Source organism: Trachurus japonicus, chromosome 9 (assembly GCF_045865225.1).
Source record: "Trachurus japonicus isolate A0001 chromosome 9, Traja_1.0".
NCBI classification, from domain to species: domain Eukaryota; kingdom Metazoa; phylum Chordata; class Actinopteri; order Carangiformes; family Carangidae; genus Trachurus; species Trachurus japonicus.
In genome coordinates, this window is record NC_140915.1 from 27738893 (window position 1) to 27762963 (window position 24071).

Below are 24071 nucleotides of genomic sequence, written 5' to 3' on the forward strand. Positions count from 1 at the left end.
AACAAAAATGGAGAATATGAATAAAGTATTTAGCTTTGGCTGCATAATAAACAACCTCCTCTAACATTACATGTGCAGTGTCCTCAGTGCACTCGGCCCACTCCTCGCTCTCAGAGACATGAAAACAGGACTTGGATCAAAGATCAGAAAATCATTTCAACATCCAACAAAGTAGTTTGAACTTCTTTTGTTGTGCCCCCTACCTCCATGGCTCTGGTGATGAAGGGGATCTGTGTCCCTGAGTCCAGGTCCTGGTTGATGATTAGTCTACGGGCCCACTGACCGGCCCGTACTACGCCGCTGCCCTGGATGAGCACCAACAGCTTGGATGGGTTAGACAAAGCATCTGGGCTCTGGTAGATAAAACTGGTGGGTTCATCTTCTGTGGCATCCACCTAAATGTTCAGGAAAACGCAGGTTACCATGTGTCACTGACCTCTTGGAATCAACAGGAATATTTACCAAACATGTTTATATTTTTTTTTCTAACTGCCGAATGCGTCACAAATGTGGTTACACCCAGTTCAATTCTGTTAAATTGTTGCTATCTGCTGCTACAGCAGATTTTTCAAAGAATCCTGAAAATGATAATGACAAGAACTGCTAATAATTGTATCTTATGTTACATGTATGACTATAAGGAAAAATGGCTTTCTCAACTGTGGCCTTTGTAATTAGGAAAACCTCATATGCATCAGTACACTAATCATCAATAATCATGATTATAAAACAGCCTTTGTGTGATTAAAACTGAGGGAGAAAGTAATACCCACACTGTAAGATATAATAAGTTGACTTTACTCAAAAAAAATATGCAAACTTATTGCCTTAAACTAACTGAGTTAAGTAAACTTGATTAAGTAAGTACATGTAACTTATTAAATATAAGTGTGCAGTACTTGCGAGAACTTGTTTATAATGAGTTTACTATACTAAACTAAACTTGGGTATTTTGAGTTCACAGCTCTTGAATTAACTTGCTTGTGATGATTGTATATTACTTAAAATAACTAATTTATTGTAACTTTACTGTACTGAAATAAACTTGTAAATTCTGAGTCTACAGAACTTAAAATAACTTTGTTATCATTACTTAATTTGAAAGAAAAAAATACTGCGAAAAAGAGTGTTATCTGCATTCAATTTATTTCACATGTGCACAGAATTAACAGTACGCAGATTTAGTGCTCACAATTTTTGATGGAGTATTTGCTGGCCACATTATCCAACATATCACATTTCTTTTTACACATAATTCAACACCTGCATCCCAAGAAGGCACTATTATAAAAGCACTGAACAGGTCTGAGTATCAATTGAACAACAAAATGATAATGTTTTCACTTCACTCTTAAACAGTTCAAAATGCTGTTTAATAAAAGCACCAAACCTCCCTTCTCCATCATAAGAACATAAACAGTATGCAGATTTAGTGTGAATCTTAAAGGGATAGTTCACCCAAAATTGAAATTTCACTCATTATCTCCTCCCCCTCATGTGGACTAAGGGCTGGGAGAAGTTTCAGAGTCCTCCGTGGCTTCTCTGAGTTACAGGGGGTCTCGGCGTAGCAGTGCATGTCCATATAACGGTTGCAAATGGATACCAACTGTCTTCGTAACAAAAAGACACACCAAAAAACATCCAAATACCTCCATGCTGCTCGTCTGTAATGTCTGTCTTGTATTGAAGCCCCCGAAATGCAAAATTGCCCCGAAAAAAATTAAACAAGTCTATATTTCAAGCTTGTTTTGTAGCGGAAGCTTCTCGAAGCTCCTCTTCCCGGTTCGTCCAAATTTGACGGACCAGGAAGAGGAGCTTCGAGAAGCTTCTGCTACAAACAAACTTGAAATAAGAGGACGAACCAGGGTCCGTCCTCTTCCCAGTTCGTCCAAATTTGACGAACCGGGAAGAGGAGCTTCGAGAAGCTTCCGCTACAAAACAAGCTTGAAATATAGACTTGTTTAATTTTTTTCGGAACAATTTCGCATTTCGGGGCTTCAATACAAGACGGACATTACATACGAGCAGCATGGAGGTATTTGGATGTTTTTTGGTGTGTCTTTTTGTTACGAAGACAGTTGGTATCCATTTGCAACCGTTATATGGACATGCACTGCTACGCCGAGACCCCCTGTAACTCAGAGAAGCCACGCAGGACTCTGAAACTTCTCCCAGCCCTTAGTCCACATGAGGGGGAGGAGATAATGAGTGAAATTTCAATTTTGGGTGAACTATCCCTTTAACACAGATTGTATGCTGGATTACTGGTATTTGCTGGCCACATTATCCAACATATGACATTTCTTTTTACACAACATTTTAACACCCGAATTCACAAGAGGGCACTATCTCTACCATAAGCATCATGCATGTCATAAGCATGGTGCAATAATGAGAACAAAGGTTATTGAGTGCTACTGCACATCTGACTCCTCATTCGTTAAACAACATGTTTTTAACTGTTAGCAGTTTAGGGGGGAGGGCTTTGTTTCCCAAACCAAGCATTACACTTTGAATGAATGTGAATGTGTTTCCAACGCATTTTGGGTAATCGAGGTTCAAGGCATATGTGAGGCCAAATATGAGGCAAACTGCCTGTGGCAAATCCCAAATTTTGTCCATCACAATACCTCCCTCAAGGATGATGGCTGTGGAAACGGGCTGCTCAGGATCATCTTCACTCAGGATGGTCAATACACCGACTGTGACATTGTCTATGGCCTCATCTTTCGTTGTCTCCTGAAAAGAAACAATCAGCAAATCAATTTGTAGTCAGGAAGTATTTGGATAGTTAGACACTACGATCATTATAAACTATACACTAAGATCTGTGATGGAGAGACACTTTGAAAAAAATGAAAGCTACAATACAATAGCACCCTCTAAATTTGAAATAAAGTGATAGATAAGACAGTAAAGGAAGGCCTACATCAATGAATACAGGCAGAAATGTGAGGGACATACTGTATATGTTTGATGTCTGTATTACAAGTGAATATGATGTATTTTGTGCCCAAGTACTTACAAAAACATGTCTTTTAGAACCTGTTTGGGTCATCTCCAAAGATCATGGGAAGCCCTTTGAGGACCAAAGAGCGTCTTGCAGTTACATCTGATGACTAATAAGACAGAAAACATCAATTAGAATAAAAAATTACAAGGTACAAGTCAAACAGAGAATGAAAATGTTGGTCTGTATCAGTGTATGTAGATGAGAGTAAAAACTCCTCAAAAACATGAAACAATTAATTTCTTACCAAGTTGTCCATTAATTCTTGAATTTTCTGTCCAGCAGCTCCTTTTTTTGACTGCAGGGGTTCAATGATGCGTGGCGTGTGCTTGTCAAGAGACTCAACGAAACTGCTTTCAAGATGTTTGTTGGCAATTCTGCTAAACTCTGCAAAAACCTAAAAAAAAAGAAAAGTAGGGTGATGGGGTTGTGGGGGTAAGCATGCTAAAATCATACACCATACTATTTCATATAATATTGGGTGACATCAATAAATCCTCACTGTAAGAGCAAGAGTTCTTTACTTGAAAACAAGATGTTAAAGCATAAACATTTACAAAGACTTAGGCTATATCATTGTGAATGTACAGTGACATTTATTCTTTCTCAAATTCTATTTTTATTTTGTTTATCTTATCAAACCTGCTTTCAAAAATGCAGTCAAGATAGGCTAAATCTTAAACTCCCAGGGACCATTCATGACAAAAATAACTAACTAACCTGTCCCTCCCTTAGGAGGGGGGGGGGGGAGTCTGTGCTTGAGGAGGGGACTGGGGAGTAGAGCCTACCTTCAATGGAAATATGAAAGCAGTGTAACATTAAACTAGGGATTTCAAATGTTAAATCAAAGAGGAACTGCAAGTCGGCTGCTCTGTTTTGCTAGCAGTCCCTGGCCATGTGCATCTGTTTACAATGAAGCGGCAAAAAATCAATATATGGCCACGCGCGAAAAATCAATATATGGAGCGGTGAAATAGGTTTTTTGAAGTACATCCACCTTATTGTTAAGATAATGTTAGCATTAGCACTGCTACACAGACGCGGCCTGTAACCCCTAATCTCTTGTTTATGACGGATAAGACTACACAGAGACACACGTCGTAACATCGCACATGATAGATATCAATCGCTCTATCGATTGTTTTCTCGACGGTTTCATCTAAAACACATGCATTGGCCGGGAGGACCGTTAGCGAAACAGCAGAAAAGCGAACAGACTTGCATAGTTCCCCTTTTAGTCAAGCATGGACTCACCAAAAGTTCCCAGCAGCAGAAGAACGATGGCGGTTGCAGCCGTGTCGTGTCCACTACCGCGCGGCGCGCCGAGAGGCAGGTGTCGGTTGATGTCGGTTGATGACCTGTGCAGTCAGTGCGCGTGCGCAACCGTTGAAACGTGTGGGGGAGGGGAGGGCGCAGTGGCGGAGTGTGGCACTGCCAGCCCTGCTCGCTGACTGACAGACTTCTGTTAGATCCACAGTTTTGAATTGCTTAATTTAAAACTACAGATTATATGGTATTTGTTTGTTGTAAACAATACAATTGTGCCAATAATGTTATGTAAAAGCAAGAAAAGAAATGAAGTAAAAAAAAAAAAAATTAGAGGAGCAAATTCTTCTGAAGTGTAAGGCAGTAGAATAGGAAGTAACTTAACGAGAAAAAAATACTTGAAGTGCCAACACCTCTAATATGTAGGGTGTTAAAGTACAAGAGTAAATGCTCATAGTTACATGTAACTAAGTACATTTACTCTAGAAAAGGCACAAGTTCCCAGGACTTGGTTTTTCTAAATCAATACAACTTGAGCATACTGAGTTTGGAAGGTTTTTCAACCCCAATGTACAAGTAACTTATTCAAAATGAGTGTTACCAACATGTTAATAAAAACTGAGTTAAGTACACTTAATACCTTTTATTAAAGCCAATGTTTAGATTTACAGTGCAGAAAGGGGGAGGCAAAGTAAGTGACTGAGTATTTGTGTGTGTGCATGAGCTCCGTCCACATCCCATGCGTCTTTGCATCCCTCCCAAGTATGCCTGGAAGAATCTCTAAGGAGACAAACACTGTCCATAAAAGCCATGGGTGGCAGCTGCAAGAACTTAATCCAAGCAGACAAAGAGAGCCGAGTGGGGGAGAAAATCTTACCCTTTATTCTCTTGTGCTCCCTCATTCCCTCTCCCTATACTTGGCTGCGGTTAATCTTCTTAAAATCTGCGGTCACAAGTTCAATGCCACGCAGGTGGACGGACCCACCACTAACACACAAATACACACACACAAATGCCATATACACGCAGGCGGGTGGGCAGCAGAAAAGCAGAACAGAGCAATTTTCCAGAGAAATAATGAGATAAATAGGCCAGGCAGATAAACCAGTAAAAGTGTATGGGGGCTAATGAAAGGCGCTGAGTCCCCGGCTAGGTGATTTATGGACACTGTTAGCGTTGCAGCTAACTCTGCTATGCTTCTCACACCAGCGCTGCCTAACGTCCCTGTAAATGCAGCCTGAAAAATGATCACAACTTTTATAAACAGAAAAAGGAGCAGGGATGGAGGAGTAAAAGGAGGGGGGGCAAAAAGAGACAAACATGCTTCAAACAACAAATAAAAGGGATCAAGTGTGGATGAGCTGGGCAAAGAATAACTCCATGATGGCTGAGAAAGTCCCCTTCAGCGCAAATGAATGCGAAACAGATTAAGCATCAGCATGCTGTGCCTCTGCGCCTTTGAAATGACACGTCACAATACAGTTAATTTGTTGAGGAGACACTTTTGCACAAAGGATGTGAGCAGAGGAGGGAGTAACAGAAAGAGAGAGAGTAAGAGAGAAACTGAGTGAGAGAGAAAAGGAAAGACAAAGACTGATAGAGAAATGAGGAGAGCTGACTCCTCACAATCCCCTTTTCTTTATTTTGTTTAAACAGGACACTCAATATAATCACACTCTGAAGCCGAAGCATTTACGTCAATTTTCATATTTAATACTCCCTTTAATCTTCAAGGGCATAAATCAAAGAGGAAAATGCCTCTTTTCACACTCTGGGTACTTACTGGCAGGAAGGCTTTAGTCATGTTGCACTTTTTCTCCAGCAGCTCATAAACATACTGAGTGATGATCTGGAGAGAAAAAAAAAGACACAGAACACACGTGAACACACACACACACACACACACAGTCAGACAATACATTGATAACACAGTGTCTAATGCAGTTGATATTTTTATGTTGGCATGATACAAATCCATCCAACAAAAGCAAACTAAAGTGTGTGTATGTGTGAACAAGTAATAGCAACCACTGTCATGCTTGCAAACAGAATAAAAACTACTATTCAAAAACCCTTGTTTGCCCTCTGGTGTGTGTGTGTATGCATGTGTACATGAGCTACTTGAAAGGGTCTGGATCGTAGAGTGTGTGTGTGTGTGTGTGTGTGTGTGTGTGTGTGTGTGTGTGTGTGTGTGTGTATGTGCGTGTGTGTATCGCAGTGCAGTGTGAGTGTTGAGGTTGTAAGTGCCAGGAGAGGAAATCTCCTGTACAAGCGAAGGGCTGATGTAAGTTATGTTTATCCCCGCAGCCACAGCACTAAAGAACCTTGTATACCGAGTCATTCCAACCCCGGGCCAAGCCTTTCATGGTTCAGTGACATTAACAACTTTCTTTTCAATTTTCCTTATTTTTTCTTCCCTTCTTTTCTTCTCCCCACGTCCTGCTGAGCTGAGAACAGAGACAAGCACTTTGTGGAACAGATTTAGATTTTTGATCAGTTGTGAGAAAGAGCTGAAGGAGTTAGGAGTGATAACAGATGACAGGGCACATGATCACTGGCAGTGAGCTGTGACGTGGCTATTGTTGCCATAATGATGTTTCCCAATCAGATGCAACATCAGATTCCCATATCCTGTACACATGTCACAACAATGAAATGTTAGGGCGCGTAGAACACAGGGAGCAACATGTTGTCCTGTTTTGCTGTGCAGCCGCACTTCGGCCACAGCTTTTGAGGCAGCAGCCTTACTAAATCAGGAAAGCAAAGGCCAGCAGTGGCGCCACAGCTACAAAGCATGTCCAAGCCCCAGTCACGCTCTCTAGTCAAGAGACGAACCAACTGACTGACCCCAAACACAAAGGCCAAACACAAACAAGGATCAACCAGAGACTGTCATGTCTCACAGCCTAGAGTGGCATGATACTCAGACCTCATTAATGTGTGTGAAGGTGGAGAACTGTACGGGGATTCAATATCAACCGGTCAACAGACATTTAGTCATCGAAAAAATATTGTGCTATTTCTAAAAGAACATTTCTCTTGGATGAGTGAAAAAAAAAAAAAAAAACTCCCTCACTGCCAACATGACAAGTGCAACAGTTACAGATGTAGAAAAAACTAATGGGATTCTTTTAGACCATGATGTGCTTAGCTTTTGTAAGTTTTGGCGCACACAAAACTAAACATTTTCTTCAGACCCAGTTTTGAAATGTCAGCCACAGGACAATGAAATTATGCATATCCCTAAAATACATGTTCCAAACTCCAAACCTATTTTAAATGGCATGAATTTGAGAATATTTCTGCTTTCAAAATTTAAAGGTGGTAGATGCTTCTTCACAGAAGTGATTTTTCACATAGAAAAGAAAGGACAACAAAAGGTCAAGTGCAACTTAAGAGTAAAACAAAGGCTTTCGCTTCAAAGTCTAATGTGCATTCTCCTGATAATCACATACTGCTGCCATGGTCTCTTACTCTCTTATGCACAAGAGAAATGAAATGCTAACTTGATTTACTGCTTTGAGAACAACATGCAAGAATATCATTACACACCAGACACATATTAGCCTTATGACAGCCAATCAAAGGCCAGCAGACGGACCAAATGAGATGATCGATTCTAGCATTTGACCCTGTGAAGGAGGAGGGGGGGGGGGGTAGAGGCGGAGGGTGGCTAGCAGAGCTAAAGCAACCCCACCTCATCTGAACCCACCAAACCTCCACAACAGCTAATTCACTAAAATGTCAGCCAGTCTGATGAAGACTAAAATGATTCCGGGCCTCAGTATGCTAGTGTTTAATGACATCAATAAGCCTCACAGGAAATTTCATTTGCACTACGTTATTTGTTCAGTGCCTCAGGTGGCTCGAGAACCATCTGATATAGAATCAGGGGAGAGACTGATGGGGAACAAGAGGAGAAAGAAAAACTGGAAAGAATGCAAGAGTTTCGATGTGAAAATTCATTTCCACTGATAAAAGGATACTGTAGATCATAAATAAGAATCTAATATCCAAGCTTGTGTATATATGTGGATATGTGGGCATATGTGTGTTTTAGTTCATGATGTAAACTGCTATAAGATGACCTTTTCTTTTCAGATAGGAAAAAAAACAGATCAAAAGTAAGAATTGAGAAAGGGACAGTACTGGCATTTCAATGGATCAATATCCGATTTTTGTTTTCAGAAACAATAGACTCAGAGCAGAGACACACAACTCAGAAACTCACAAAAATGTCCTGGCGCACACACAGCAAACCTCCTTCTGTGTGGGCCTCTGAGGACTACGTCTCAGCAGCTGATCAGTACAATAAGAAAAGCCTCTTTGTCACCTAATTACCAATGTGTTATTAGTGCTTTAATGAAATGCCTGCAGGAAGCAACGCTGAGTGCCTGCATTGTCGGCATCGGACGATAGGAGAAGCACGAGGAGTGGATTTGGCAAATAATATTAAGACACACAAAGAGAAGGGAAGGGAGGGGAGAGAGGGAGAGAAACGGAAAGAGGGAAAGGAGAAAAAGATAAAAGAGCCTAATTCAATTCAAATTAATAGGTTTCATGACCACAAACATGCTTACAAAGTCATTATCGCAACACACATCTGCTACTACATATTTAATATGTACTGTCATTCAGGATGACAAGCTATGGGTGCCACATTATCTGAAATATCAATATAAACTCTGTATCTGTCTTTTAAAAAAGATGGAGACCCAGACTGCACAGTTTCATCTCCAAAGACACAGTGTCCCCCAGGAGACACACTCTAAGAGCAGTGATCACAGGTAACCCTTATTGACTTTGTCTCTCAAGTCCAGACAGACAAAGGTAAAGAGAGAGGAAAAGGGTAACAGTTTCAATTGGCTGCTGCGACAACTGGATGATGATGTATCCTCGAAACAACGGCGAGCTCTCTACATGACCGTGAGAGCGATCGTGGGAGAGTCTGAAATAGAGTCTCTCTGCAGCTGAGGTCACCTCTGTGTCTGTGGTTTGTTTGTGTAGAGGAAGCATTGTGGTGATGAAGCAAGAAGAGTGGGATCAGGGAGGAAGGAAGGGACTTAGAGGAGGGCTCAGTGGGAGGAAAGGAGGAAGACAAGAAAGGAGAGGTGTAGAAGTAATCCCCAGGAGCCAGAGTCTTGTGCCAGATCCCACTGCGGTGAACAGCTGATGGGAGAAGGCGCAATGGAAGAGAGGATGGAGGAGGAGAGAGAACAGTACAGCATGTGGCCTTGATACAAGTCCTTTTAAGTGGGTGGGCTGTGCCCTCAGCCCCTAACAAACCTCGGGTCATCCTGACAACGATTTCTTCATCACTCTCCCTCACACACCAAGCCACTGTCTTAATGAAGACCATCATAGCTGCAAGTCGATATGTTTTTAAACTCCTCACTACTGAGGGTGAAAGACCTCCCACATTATGTGTGCACATGTGTTAGTTAATGTGTGTGCCTGTGTGTGCTCCCACTGATTACAACAGTCATGCCTGGTTTGGCTGACCATACCTGGGGAGAGGGAGAGTAGGGAAGAGGAGAACCGGGACAGGAAGAGGAGGATAGATTGAGAGGTGGGAAAGACAAGGAGGCGAGGAACAGGAGCAGAGGGAACAGAGAGGAAGGGAAGTATAAAAGAGAAGAAGAAAAGGTATCGCAGAACAATAAGAGGGAGGGGGAGGAGGAGGGAGGAAAAAGGCTGGGATGGTCAAGGGCAATGGAAAAACTGAGGTAATTACAAGGGAGGAAGAAAAAGCAATGATCTGAAACCGCCCCTGAGAGACGATCATGAAACAGATGTTTATCAGGGTCTGCAAGTTTCATCAAGATACACTTCAGACTCTTTAAGACCAATTAAATTCTAGTGAAACATACAACTCATAAATGGAAATAAACACTAAAATATAAAGAGAAGCATCTCTTGACATGTCCCAACAGAAACTGCAGCCACACCACAAGAAAAGAAAGACATTTTATGTAAGTAGAAGTCACAGTTTCAAAGCCGTTTTAAGGCCTTTTGAGGATTCCAGTTTAAATACTGTAATAATGTATCACTTATTGGTGGCAAAGAAGCCACAGTGGTTGATCTCCTTTACTAAGTGTTAGCCTGGTGCACAAATCTACTCAAGACAGCAGCACATTATACACACATACGAGAAACTCCTGTATAGACACACACATCTCTTGTCTCTCTAGTCCAGAGCCCTCTCCAAAGGCACTTAGCCATAGAAACCAGAGAGCAAGAAGAGGCATCAAAGCTGTTTATATAATGAAACTGAAAGAGCTGCTCCATGGTGTATCACTGACTGCACCCAGGAAAGCATTCCTTCTTCTCCAGAGAATAGAGGAGAGGAGGAAAAAGAAAAAAGAAGAAAATCCCCCCGAACAATGCAGCACAACAACAGCAGCAACAACAGCAAAGCATTACTCAGAAAGAGAGACAGACTGCGAAAATGAGAGAGCACGTGGCAATAGAAAGGTTGTTTATTTAAGTCAGCCTCATGTACCAACAGAAAGTGGTATTAAAATAGGGCCTATTGTTGTGAGTTTGTGATCTGTCAGTCCCGCGTGGGAAACAAAGAGAGAGAGAGAGAGTGAGAGAGAGTCGGCTGTAATTCCCATGAGGTCTCTGTCATTCTCCTGTCAGAGGAGAGAGGGCTCTCAAGGGGAAGGGAAAGTTCTCCGACACAGACTGACAGACAGTCTGTTTACACTTAGCGTAGATATCCCTCTCTCTGACTCCCTCTCTGCCCTCCCTGCACTACTCATCCTAATGGCACCGTAATGACCTCCTCAGGTGTTAACTGAGAAGCCGGCAGAGGGTAATTCAAAGTAAAGTACTGTGTGCCACCGTGGGTGCCGGCGGTAGTGACAGATGCCAGTACTGTAACTACCAGCCCTCCTGTCTTTTCTCTAACCCCCCCCCCCACCCTCCATCCAATCCCCATCCCCTGTCCAATTCTCTTCTCTTTCATCAACTCTAATCCACCTCGCCCACACCCTGCAACCATTTTTGTCTCACTGTGTCTGTTTCTACTTCCTGCTTTCTGCAGAAGCTGTAGCAGCAGTTTTTAAGTGTTTTGGGAATGGAGACATGAGGCAGTCAGTGAATCAGGGCAGACAGCTGTCATTTATAGTCCCTCTTTAGAGAGAGTCCATTAGCTTCTCAACAAAATGGTCCACGACTGGTATGGGGCCTCCTGGTGCTTTAAGTGCAGTGTGGAGGCCTGTCTCCATGACTCCCATTGTGGCACTGACGCAACATTTCATGACCACACCATGATCCATCCTTTATAGGTCAATGTAAAGGGATAAATATACTACAACATTCAGCACGTTATAGAAACACAAAAAATACGGCATCAGGTAAAATAAATGTGTGACACCGTTTGTAAACTACATTGTTTAAAAATCCCTGCAAAATTACTTCCACCTGTCTACAACTTAAATCAGCAGGACAGGTAAAGCATCAACTGCTCAGGTACATCCATTCACACCTGTTGACTTTTATCAGCACCCACACATTCACAGGGTCTACTGCATGAACACTGGCAAATGGTGAAGTTCGAACACAGAAAATATTATGTCAGTTTAGGGGATAGTGTTTTATGCTAACTCTCCAAAACGGTTTGTCCAGGTACACAATCACCCCATTTCCCCCAATGACCTGACTATTAAATCTCACCGATCCTACTGTACCTCATTTATTGTTTATCCTTAGACTAGCATCCAAATGTATGCGGATGACATTGTAATTTATGCACATTGTAAATGTATAAAATAAGATGAACTTTGTTTCTGAATATAATGTAATATCATAGTATAATATAAACTTGTCATAATTTATCATTAGCAAAAGAAAACCCTTTTTCCCTAAATGTTCATCGTTTTGCTCAAGGGCACTTCAGCAAGGCCTTTCGCTCCGAGTCAGCTGTGACAAACACCAACATCTAGAATGTAGAAACATAGGGAAACAGGGAACAGAAACAGCAGTGAGAGAGAGAGAGAGAGAGAGAGAGAGAGAGAGAGAGAGAGAGAGAGAGAGGAGGGAGGGACGGAGGCAGAGACAGAGAGATGAAGAGGCAGAGAGAAAAGGAGAAAGAGAAAGAGACGGCTTTCTAATTCAGCCATCTGGCTAGCTTTACTTCATTATAATATTCTGACTGTGTGTGTGTGTGTGCGTTTACAAATTTGTGACTGCCTTCAATTCCACAGATGCAGGCAGAGCAGAGAAGAATCCTCATTTATTAACAGCTTAATAGAGCTCCATCTGGGCCAGACCCTATGCTTGTCTTCTATCAGAGAGATTCATCACCGAATCACAGGAATTAGACTACAACTGACACCTACACAGGCTGCGGTGACCCTGCTGCACTGAGCAACACCGCTCAGATAGCCTGCACTGCATTACAGCTGTAATACAGCCATTATGATAACAGTGAGAGCCAAGGATGGAAAATGTCACCACACCAGTGGTCTGTTTTTCAGTCTTTGTGTACTGTTTAGTTTGCATAAGACAAAACAGAATGCAACACAACATAATAAATAAAACTGGGGTTAATGGGACTAACAGAGAGATCCTCTCTGTATCCTTTTCTTTAACCTGCCATGTGCATAACTTCAGGAGGTGATTTCCAACATGTCACAGAATGAGTTGATACAACTCCTAGCGAATGGGCAGATGTTTTATCTATCTAGCCGACTTGGGCATTTTTATCCATTTATTTATATATATTTATATAATACTGTATATTACCTCGGTATATTAGTTAAATTGTTTGTTTATGTATTGGGACCATAACACATTCTGTCAGTCCACTTTTCTCTTCTCTTCTCTTCTCTCTCTCTCTCTCTTTCAGTTTCAATGACTTGCACCAGTTTGCTATGAGTTAATAATAGAATCAGGCCTTCAAATTAGGATGTGTTATCACTTCATGACCACCACTATTTTTCTCAAGTGTTGAATTGCAGGCCACTTACAATATGGTCAATGGTCTCCAAATAAAATGGACTGATACAGCTTCAGGGTAATAGCATCTGCAAATCTCTCTTCATCATGGCATAAGTATATGGACAAAAAAAATTTAAATTATTTTTTCATAGATCAGAAATGAAGTGTAAAAAATGATTCGCTGCTCAACCCAAATTTTGTTCCCATCTCTTTCTTTGCTTGGAGGCCATCATACCAACATCCTCGTTCTCCCTCTTTGTATCCGTCCCGCCATTCAGACGAGGCTGAAGTGCAAATTGGACATCTGGTGCTGTGATGTGTCTGACAATACAGCCGCCACCCCCGAGCCCCCTCACACATGTACACAGTCACACAAATGTGCGTGCACACACACACACACACACACACACACACACACAATACAGAACCATGAAGATATAAAGACACTGAGAAGACGACAGGAGGGAGAGATGGACAGAGGTATGGGGGGGCAAAAAGGAATGTGAGTGAACATTAGGGGGCAATGATGATGCCATTCAATTCACACTGCCAGAGGCAAACACATGCACCCACGTCCTTGTGCCATGTCTCACAGCTCCCAGGCTGAATTGTGGCTAGTTCTCAGAGCGTCTCAGGTGGCAGGTTGATAGAGGGCACTGGGGTGTGCTGAGGAGTGGTGTTGCCCATAACAGGCCCGTCTGCATAGAAGCTTATTTTACCTTTACCCTCATGACATCTGACAAAGTCTCTTCCCCTGCATGGTGCACAAATGAAGGGGAGGGATGGGAGAAAAGACTAGACACAAAAAATGGCACACACAGAAATTCAGGCACAAATAGATCTGTATGTGTTGGCCAGATGGAAGCAGAAATAAGCATGCAGGTATACGCCTGTGTGACACACACTCTTAAACTCATCCATATAGAGGCTGACTAAGCAGCATAACCTACTTTTACAACCAAAGGCATACAATTCAGTAGTTGTGTCTATTTATAATGGAGCATATTTCTTACCAGCAAAAACAATGCATTTGTACTTGCAAAGCTGTGTGAGAGAGGTACAGTATTCATTTTCTTGAATCATCTGTGGCCTAAAAACAACAGACAGATAATACTGCTTATTCAGGTAGTGTTCCTTTCTTCTCAGCCAGTTAATCTCCTGCAGCACAACACATAGAGTATCTGTTCTCATTACACAAGCTCACATCAACACTGATTGACACTATTTCCTTTTTTCCTCTCTAAAGAAGATGCTTCTGTCAATTTTTTAATCACAGGATGAATAAAATTTGCATACATATTGCTTGATGATTATTTCTTTCCTCCAAATGTTTGGCCCCCCTCAGATGCCTCAGTTCAGTTAGTTTAAATGTCTGTGTGTTCTTTCCGGGCCTCTGCTTTCCTGCTACCAAATGTTTGTTTCAACAGTCTTTTTAGATGTTGGTAGATAGTGCCTGAGCACGCAAAAGAAAAGAGGGGGAAAAAAGCCTTCACAGAAGGCAGGCTCTCAAAGGAACTACTGTATACCTGCATTAGAAATAATAAAAACACTCAGGTAATCCCACAAATGGGTCTATCACTTTGCTTTGAACTTCAAAGAATGCTCACAACAATTAAAAGCAACATAGCAGGGGATGCAAAAAAAAAACAAAAAAAAAACAGATTACAAAAGAACATTTGTCTCATTATCTTAATGCATATTGCATGTGATGGTACTGTGGGAGTGAATAAGAGGTGAACTTTAGGATGGTGTATGTTTTGGATGATGACGGAGTTGGAGGACGACAGAACTTCATACATAAACCTTGCAATTAAAACCTAAAAGTAGCTTTTCCCAACACATGCTCCATAAGTATATGCAAGATAACAACAGACAATAGAGGTCAACAGTTTATCTGCAGTCACATCCCATTCACACCAGTCGTGCATCAGCAAGTGTAAAAACAGTTGTCAATTCTCCACTGCACATATTTGACAGGATTGCAGCCTCCACCATAACTAGGCCTCCAATATTCAAAGTTTGCCATTTCATCCTTCCATTATGTTCACCTTTTTTGGAGTGAAGGACATGTTTTTTAGCTGCAGATTTAGTCTCACACCTCTGTTCAGGTTCACAACTGATTCAGGCTCTTGCTTTGAACCATCAGAAAAATCACTGTCCATTTCAGACTTAGAGAATTTAACTGGAGTTATGTGACACGTTTGACCTAAAACTCAACCCGTACCACAACTAAGCTGACAAGTAGATGATTAGGGTGAAATCCATTGTGTTCACCTGCTCCAGCCGACCATGACCTTTAAAGTGCTTGTAAACCTTCCTCATTCTAATCTGACAGAGGCCTGGACCACAAGATACACCACTACTCAAGCCATTCTGCAGTATTGGCATTTAAGATGTTTAAAAGAATGTTACAATGCAGTTTGTCCAGTTTGTAATTGACAGAATGTGTAAGAGCTCCATAGCCTCTCTCACAAACAAATGTTACTGTGTAAAAGGCTGTCGCAGTTTACCATGACCATTGTGTTTGAAAGAGAGCTGGGATCCTTAAGAGACAATTAGCCTTCTCAGAACACTTTTGTAACTCCTCTAATAAGTGTGAATTAAAACAGCCATTGTAATGGATAGAGAAGGCTAACATTACAATATTTTGAAGCCTATAAATGCATTTTTAAAAGAATCTAATGAGCGGTAAATGTTAATTTGGGCAACTTGATGTTCTTTGGACCTACAGTCTCTTTCTTACTTTTGGGCAGTAAAACAGGCAGTAAATATTTGCTGTGTCACAGCGGGACTGCCTGTGGTTACAAATCAAGCCTTGGCATTCAAGTGGGACAAAGGTTTTTTGTTTTTTATTTTGGCAGCCTATTTAAGATCCAAACACATTCTTCTTCTTTGGTCTAAATATCACCTCTCTTCTACAGCAGTGCTGTCACCATTACTAACTAAAAAAAATATCTTCATGGGGGAACTATATTTGAATGCCAAAAATATACTCAGCCCATATAAATATAATGAAGCAATTTAGCAGGATTAATATGTAATAAAGGCTGAGGTGCCGTGTTTGCTCTCTAAACAATCGGCAACATTTGCAACCTGTGATGCAGCTTGTAATGTCATGTTACAAAAAACAATCAGGACAGAACATCCAACTAGACGCTGTAGCTAAAGTGGAAGTTGCTGAATATGGATGGCTTGAGGGTAGCTTCAAAAAAAGTATGCCAGTAGAAAGAGCTGTGTATTACCTCTCCGAGAGCTTCATAGCGTTTCTGGTTCCAGCGGTGGAGATCCTCTCTGGCATTAAACACAAAAGGCTCCCCTGTTTTTATATGTCTGAGCTGGCCATCTATATGAGAACCATGGAAAGAAAAAATACATATGTTATATGATTTTTGTATGAGTGGATGTGTGTGTGTGTGTGTGTGTGTGTGTGTGTGTGTGTGTGTGTGTGTGAGAGGGAGAGAGAGAGAGAGGCAGGTAAAGTTATGCATGTTGAGCAAGCCACTTCTTCAGACAGGACATACAAAAATAGCAGTATCTGCCAAAATTAAACAACTAAGCTTCACTACTTAGGTCTTTATTGGGTTTTTTATTATTCTTTCGCTCTCTTCTCATCTGCTTCTTTTTTTTACCATCCCTCCCTCCAAAACCCCCATCTGGCAGGTGCAAGGCCTGTGGATGCAGCAGCGTTCTTCCAGTCACGACTCCAACGGCCTTCTGGGTAGTCTGGCAGGCCAGGACTAGACAGCTGGTATGGCAAAAATTCTCTCCCCCTCTTTTCATCCATCTAAAAGTCTCTCCCCTTCCTCTTTAACTGTGTCCATCTCTTTCTCCCTCTTCTTCCTTGCACACTCTGGCAACAGGCCACAGGTCTGTCCCTACTGTTCCCACCTGAAATCCCCTTGTGGAAAAACTAAAGGAGGTGAAGAAAAGGTCCTCAGTGTGTGTGTGTCTGTGTGTGTGAGAAAGAGAGAGCACGAGGGAGAAAGGTGGACTGGCACACACTGGCCATGACGACAACTGCTCCTTGCAACTGCTGGGCATCAGCCAGTCACCCTAACCAGCGTAGCTTGCATACACCCAGACACAAAGACAACACATCAGCAAATGCAGCCAGAAGGACCAGGTGTGGACATACAGTAAGTGTCAGTAGATGTCTGTAATTTTTTTTGCAAACAGGCCAAACTGCCATTACAAGACAGTAGACAGTAATTGACTGAGAAAAAACTAAAGCTCTCTGGGATAATGTTTAAGTGATTTATTATAATTCAGCGAAACCAAAGGAGTTTTTAACACAGGCAGGTTTTATTTCATATAAAACAGTCATAAGACAGGAAAGTGCTGCTCAGATGGTACTCCTTTTTTTCTTAATAAACAATTACCCTTGTGTGTCTGTGGAACCAGTACGTTTATACCTTAAGCTATGAGGCCCATCGATCCTGCAGTTGACACTACAACACAATAAAACACTAAACAGTGCTAAATTTAATTTTGACCTTTATGACTGCAGCATTTGTAAGAGCTAAACCACTGAAAAGTACACATACTTAACCCAAATAGCCAGGGGGCTCTCATACTTTCTCAATTATTGCACCATGTGAGAAAACCCATCCAAGATATACTGTAAATAAATATAATTTCTTTGCAAGATAACAGAATGCATAAGCATTTTTTCATCTTCTTCTAAATTGCCACCATTTTCACCCTTCTATCAATGTGATAAATCTTACATTGCTTACGCACTGCGTATTACAGCACTTGCTTTCATGGTTTGCTGTTAGACAACATGTAATCCTGAATATAGGTTTGTCATTGTGTTGCATTAAAAAGCAGCCTTGTGCCTGAGAGGTAGAGCAGGAGACGAGTGAGAAGTTAGGATAAAGCAGTAGCGCAAAAAGTACCTTGAAGAAAATCAATTATGCATTCGTGGAGGGGTGAGGATCTAAACACTACTGCCTAAGAGAAGGAAGAGAGGAGCTATAATGAAATCCTACTGTAGGAAAAGGGTGTGTGTGTGTGTGAGTATGTGTGTGTGTGCGTGCATGTGTGTGCATGTGTGAAGGAGGGAGAAGAAGAAGAGGAAGAAGTGTGTGGTGTATGTGTGTATGTGTGTGTGTGTGTGTGTGTGTGTGTGTATGGGCTCCATTGCCTCCCCTAACACACCCTCTCAGAGGAATAACGTTTTCTCAAGTTTTCTCCTCTTTTTCTGTCATAATTAGCATTCTGTTCTCAATTTGGCCGCTTAATTAGGTGTACATAACCTTGGATTTCCAGTAATGGAAAACCGGAGGGCTAGCGAGATGAAGCCATCATCTTCAGTGATTAAGATACCTGCAAACTATTGTACACAGCCTCGTCTGTATTCACATCATTACATGGTCAAATTAACATTTTTGTTCCACCTGTCTCAGGCAAAGGTAGCCTGGGTGTAGCTATAGAAATGCCTGCAAGTCAGAGTGACTGTGAGCCGACATACTAGAGACACTGCCTGAGGGCCACCGATGCTTTAATAGAAATACTATCCTTCAAAAACAGACCCAAGTGGAAATTGGCAAGACATACAGATGGGCATGGGTGTGTATATCCAGCTATGTGTGGGTGGGTGGGTGGGTTAGCTGTGTTTTAGTTTGGGCTTTAGAGCAGGGAATGGGCAGAAACAGACAGATACAGAGACGGAGGAGAAAGGGGAAGAGAGGAGATAAAAGGGTGAGGCAACCGAGAGTCTCTGAGAGTGTTTCTCCCTCTATGGGAGAATGAGCTGGGAACTTGAGGGTGGGGTAGAGGGGGGTGGTGGGTGAGTCTGCATGTCTCTGTTCTTAGGCACAGCGAGGTTATGCAAATGCTCCGTCAGGCAGAGGGCAAGGCTGAGTAGGTTACTGACGGGCCGTAGAGTACACAACATGTCCCCCACTCAGCCAGCCAGACAGCCAGCAGAGACACTGACAGAGAACAGAGGGGGTGAGAGAGGGAGAGAAAGAGACTACAGGGGAATACTAAGAGCCAAAACCACCACCTTTTCCAGCTCTTCCTCCTTCCCTCCACCTGGTTTGATTAAAGCCAGCCAAGAGAATCCTAAAGAGAATTTTAGATCATCTGGACCCAAACCACTCAGGGTTCAGCTCAGCTCCTTGCTGTCACTGCTCACTGACACACAGACACACCTGTAACTTCCTCCCCAACGGAGACAGTTTTAGGTCATTAATTCAAAAACACTGACATACTATTGATATTGTCTCCAGTTTTTTAATTACTATGGGAATTTTGTTTATATATGTCAGCTTCAAAGTAGCTTTCATGAAATAGCTTTAGCAAATCCTGTGAAAGTGTCCAACTAGACACTTCAGTTCCCAACCTAGGGGTCGTGACCTGTCCAGTGGTCACAAATCAATCTGAGGGAAGAGGATTAATGGAGGGATAATACTATTATTACAGAAATTATACTTATTTTTGACTGATCCTTGCCTTTTTGGAATAGTTTATACATGGGGTAGTCTCCTTGGTACTTGAAACTAACACGTATCAAGGGAAAATCAATCTTCAGAGGTTGTGACAAGGCGTTGTAAGTAGAGGCTGCTTCATTTTACGGAGTCACCAACCAAAGTATGTTTTCTCTGGTTTGTATCCAGACCTAACATGGGTTTGGCTCAAATCCAAGAATGTTACCTTCAGTTTACCTGGGCTGAAGAAATTCACCTCAACTGTCAGTGTTGTTGGTTTATGCTTTAAAGACTAAATGATGAACTTACGTTCATTGAAGGCATACTCAAACTCCTCCAGTGTCTTGGGGAAAGTGAAAGGGGGTTCATCTTTCTTCATCAGTTCATCTAGGTCTATTCTTGACAGCAAATCTGAGGATAAAGAGAGAGGGAGGATAAAAGGTAAGAAATTATTAATGACAACAGTCATAAAGCTCCCTTTCTTAAAAGAATGTCAAAAACGTATTAGCACTTATCTCAATCACAACACCATACAATTTTAAGATTCAGCAAAATTTACTATATTAACATTTGATAATGTCTCTCCATTTGGTTAAATTAAAGGGGGTTATAGCCAAATGCGTCCCTACTCCAACTAAAAGCTCCTCATCCTCAAGTGGTATATAGTAGATATAAAAGAGGATATTCACATCACACATTTGACATTTTTCTCCGAAGTTGAACTAGACAGAAACTGCAGGGAGAAATTAGCACATGTTGGTGTGCAAAAAGTGTGGGCAAATATATTTGACTCAAGGTTAAGTGGGACATTTCCTGCTATGTGTTCTTGGGGATAGCTAAACGTTTAATTACGAGTAAGCAAGTAAAGCTTTTAATTAATGAGACAAAAGTAAAAAATATATCTTAAGTGGAATGGCACTCAGTGGCCAAGGCCAAAGTATATCTCTTTATTCATTTATTATCTTTAACCATTGGGCAAGACAGCTGTATGGTTTTATTACCTGTTGTATGACATGATAAAGCCAGCATTACACAATTTATACAGCTATGAATTATCTTACTGCTCTGTAGCAGCTAGGCTACATTGCTATTGTGTCATTAGCCAATCAATAACAGTAGCCTACTTTTTGCATAATCCATAATCCAAATTAACCTGACAGGGATTGAGGAAATCAGATCAATGAGAACACCATCAATTCTAAAGACATATTTTCACACCCATGCGTAAAAGGGGTTAGGCCTACACATTTCCTTAAAACCTGTGCTATTCACAGGCCAAGATAGGAAAACACACTAACAAGGGTCATCTAGATAAGAGAAACACATGTGGCGTCTTGAAAGTGGAAGCTGCAAAATATACAATCTATAAAAAGGGAAATAGGCAACAGTTAAAAGTTAGACTCACCACTGCCATTTAGCTGGATACGTAAGCTATGATATCAGCTGTGGATTGGTTTTACATTCACATCTCTCCTGTTTCACTACCATCGTTCTCTCCTGTCCTCTGATTTAAGTGCACTAACTGTATTCTTTCATCTTCACAATAGGATTTTTATTTCACCTTTGAGTGCAGTAGTTTTCTCTCTGTCCTCCTGGCCAGCAACCTGGGCCATGGCGATCCACAGTATGTACAGGGTTGGTGTGGCAGCACAAAGATGAGAGAGCATGAGTCCTGGGCGCCAGGAGATCACTGAAGTGCATCCTGAAATAAAATTAAAAAAGGGAAAACTAAGAACTAGAAAGGAGCATTGCCAGAACACATGCTGTATCATATCATACTTTAACATGCTTATTTCTGTCTGAGGCTGAATCCGCTCTCAAAGCTTGTTGCACCTGTGAGGTGGCAAGAAGCCAAAACATGAAATCCTGCTGTTGAATCCAGCTCTGCTGCTCAGGCTGGAAGTCTCTAGCTGTGTGAGGAAAACGGGGGAGTGAAACACTGCAGTAACACACTGCGTGAACAGCTAACGACAACTGTTGCTACCTAACATGAAACCAAAGTGCAGCAGCAGCAGCGGACGTGTGTCCGCTCAACTTTGTACACGTGCAGCAACTGAGTTAATTATGCAAACGCAGCGAAGTTCTAGCTTCTTTCCAGCCGGGCTGCAGACACAGACAGCACAGACACCTTCACACGCACAGCTACCTCACACTGCTCCGTCATGCTCTCAGCAGCAGTAAACATCTGTTTATTGTTTCGTGCTCTTCAAAACAACTCCCGGAATGTGTGCTGTCGCTCTACGTGGAGCTACTGCGAGCACGTACAGTAGGACAACATTCGTGCTTTTTATTTCACACTCGTTTCTCTATCGGCTCGGAGAGGAACAGCTGTTTACAGTAGATGCATGCAGGCTTTTTGCTCGACTCACGCACCATCAGTACATTTGCGACTGTCCAGTTGCTGCTGCTTCCTTGAAATTTCTAAAACAGGAAGGACTCTGAGCAGAGCTGAGCTCTGTGAGCGTGAAGCTTCCGGGTTACCGGGGCAACGGACTGGAAGGGATATTTAAAGACACAGTAGCGCAGTAGCTGCTGTAGCTCATCCAGATGTTTTCTCTTGTGTGAAATCTCTACCACCTGATCACCTGACAGGGGTTGCAGTGCAACTTGCACTAGTAATGTACTTGAACTGTATAAATATGAGATACCTTGTATATGAAGATTTTACATGTAAAACACATGTTGCTCACATGTTGATGTATTCTATAAGGAATGAGGCTTTTACCCAATTTTGTATATTTTGTTTACTGGAGTGACATTTGAATGCTCAACTTTAACTTGAATTGTCGTGATTTTTAATTAAAAAATGAGTTTCACTCAGCTTAATATGTATAAATATCATTATACCTGATAATCTGATTATCCAATCCTATATTAGCCTATTTTCCCTGCCATGTTTTTGCAGAATCCCCCCAAAAGTTATATCAGTTATTCTATACATGCTTGCGTTGAATGATTTAAGGAAAAACAAATATTAAAATTACTATTAAAGCAGAAGTAAGTGATCCGGTCGTTTTGGCTAACTTCTTGTCAGCCGATGGAGTTAGCAGTCCCCGCCCTCGTCCCTACGTCACCACATGCACGCGCATACCTTGGCTGCACACACATAGAGGACTGCCTCTTTATGCCGTTCTCTCTCCTCATTGGATAAAGGTTATAGGATACAAGGAAAGTTTTCTCCTCAGCTTACAGCAGAGCAGAGAGACGGACAAACCCGTGTTTCGGACCAAACACTCTCTGTAAGTGATTGCTGTCGGAAGATATAATTATTTAAGACTTATATTAACACAAATATTCCGCTTACTTCTGCTTTAATAAGTAATAAAGGCTAATACTTATACATGTTTGAGTTGTGTCAAAACTGAAGGTAGGCAGTAGGTTGTGCATGTGTGACTGGCTGTAATAAGATGCACCACATTTCAGACATTCAGTCAGTCATATATTATGATACTGTATAGTGAATAGTCACAAAGGTTTTTTCTCACCTGGGCCCATGTTGTTACTTGGAGACTTAACTTGCCAGTGATGGGAAATGGGGAAAAGGTCCAACATTCTTAATTGCTATAGGAGGATAGTGATTAGGTGTGGTTTGCAGGAGAACATAATGAGTGTCATGTGTCATACAACTGGTATCACAACATACTTTTGACACCTACAGATAGGCTATGGGATAGTTTGGTTCATAATAACCCTTGCACTTCTCTCTTTCTAACATCAATAGCAGGCAATGAAACAAGAACGCGTTGTGCCCTGCTCTCTCCTTTTGGTTTTCCATCTCAGATACAAGGTCATTGGTTTTCTCTCTGAAAAAGTGATTGTGGTGAAAGTGTTCAGGACTGTTCTCACAAAACTTTAAGAGTGACATGGATCAGACCATAATAAATTATTTAAAGAAAACAGACCTGCCAGAATGATACTGGCACTGTGTTACAGGTAACTCTCTAAAACCACCTGCCGCACCCTGTTCTCCTGTATCTGCAACTTTACTTCATGCCATGTGCTGTTGATTCACAGAAATAGCCTCCTGGTTAAAGTTAAGCTGGATGCCCTACTTCTGGACGGCCTCTAGAAGTTGAAGCTGTCTCTCTGGGGAGCTGAGCTACCCTGTTTCCTCAAGCGGAGTGCTGGAGATGCTGCGAAGGGAGACCTAAATAAGAAACAGAAATGACATATTGTGGCATTGATATACACTGAGTGTGACAAGATAAAGGAGATGCTTTTTGCTCACATTGTATTCCTGAACACCTGTACACCTGAAAGCAGGGGTTTGGACATGGGTCACAGATTTGGTCAGATTTAAGCGACAAACTTGATTTGCTCAGATTTGACAAGTCAACCAGAGACTGGTCATTTCACTTAGACTTGACAGCAGAGACCTGAAGAATCTCACAAAACAGATATATCTTGTTTGGCCC

The 24071-nt window shown here is 41.7% G+C and overlaps 1 protein-coding gene across 3 annotated transcripts in view; it reads right to left on the reverse strand.

Annotated features, from left to right (window-relative positions):
• Window positions 1-22126, reverse strand: part of arb2a (ARB2 cotranscriptional regulator A) — a 149997-nt gene extending 127871 nt beyond the window's left edge. For all 3 annotated transcript variants that reach the window (XM_085787098.1, XM_085787097.1, XM_085787099.1), the window contains exons 1-6: window positions 22030-22126; window positions 21218-21358; window positions 19966-20067; window positions 16465-16565; window positions 6060-6125; window positions 204-395 (exon numbers count right to left, since the gene is read on the reverse strand). In XM_085787098.1, coding sequence (XP_085643224.1) covers window positions 204-395; window positions 6060-6125; window positions 16465-16565; window positions 19966-20067; window positions 21218-21323 — 567 coding nt within the window. In that variant the 5' untranslated portion in view covers window positions 21324-21358; window positions 22030-22126. The remainder of the gene's footprint in view (window positions 1-203; window positions 396-6059; window positions 6126-16464; window positions 16566-19965; window positions 20068-21217; window positions 21359-22029) is intronic.
• Between the last annotated feature and the right edge of the window lie 1945 nt (window positions 22127-24071).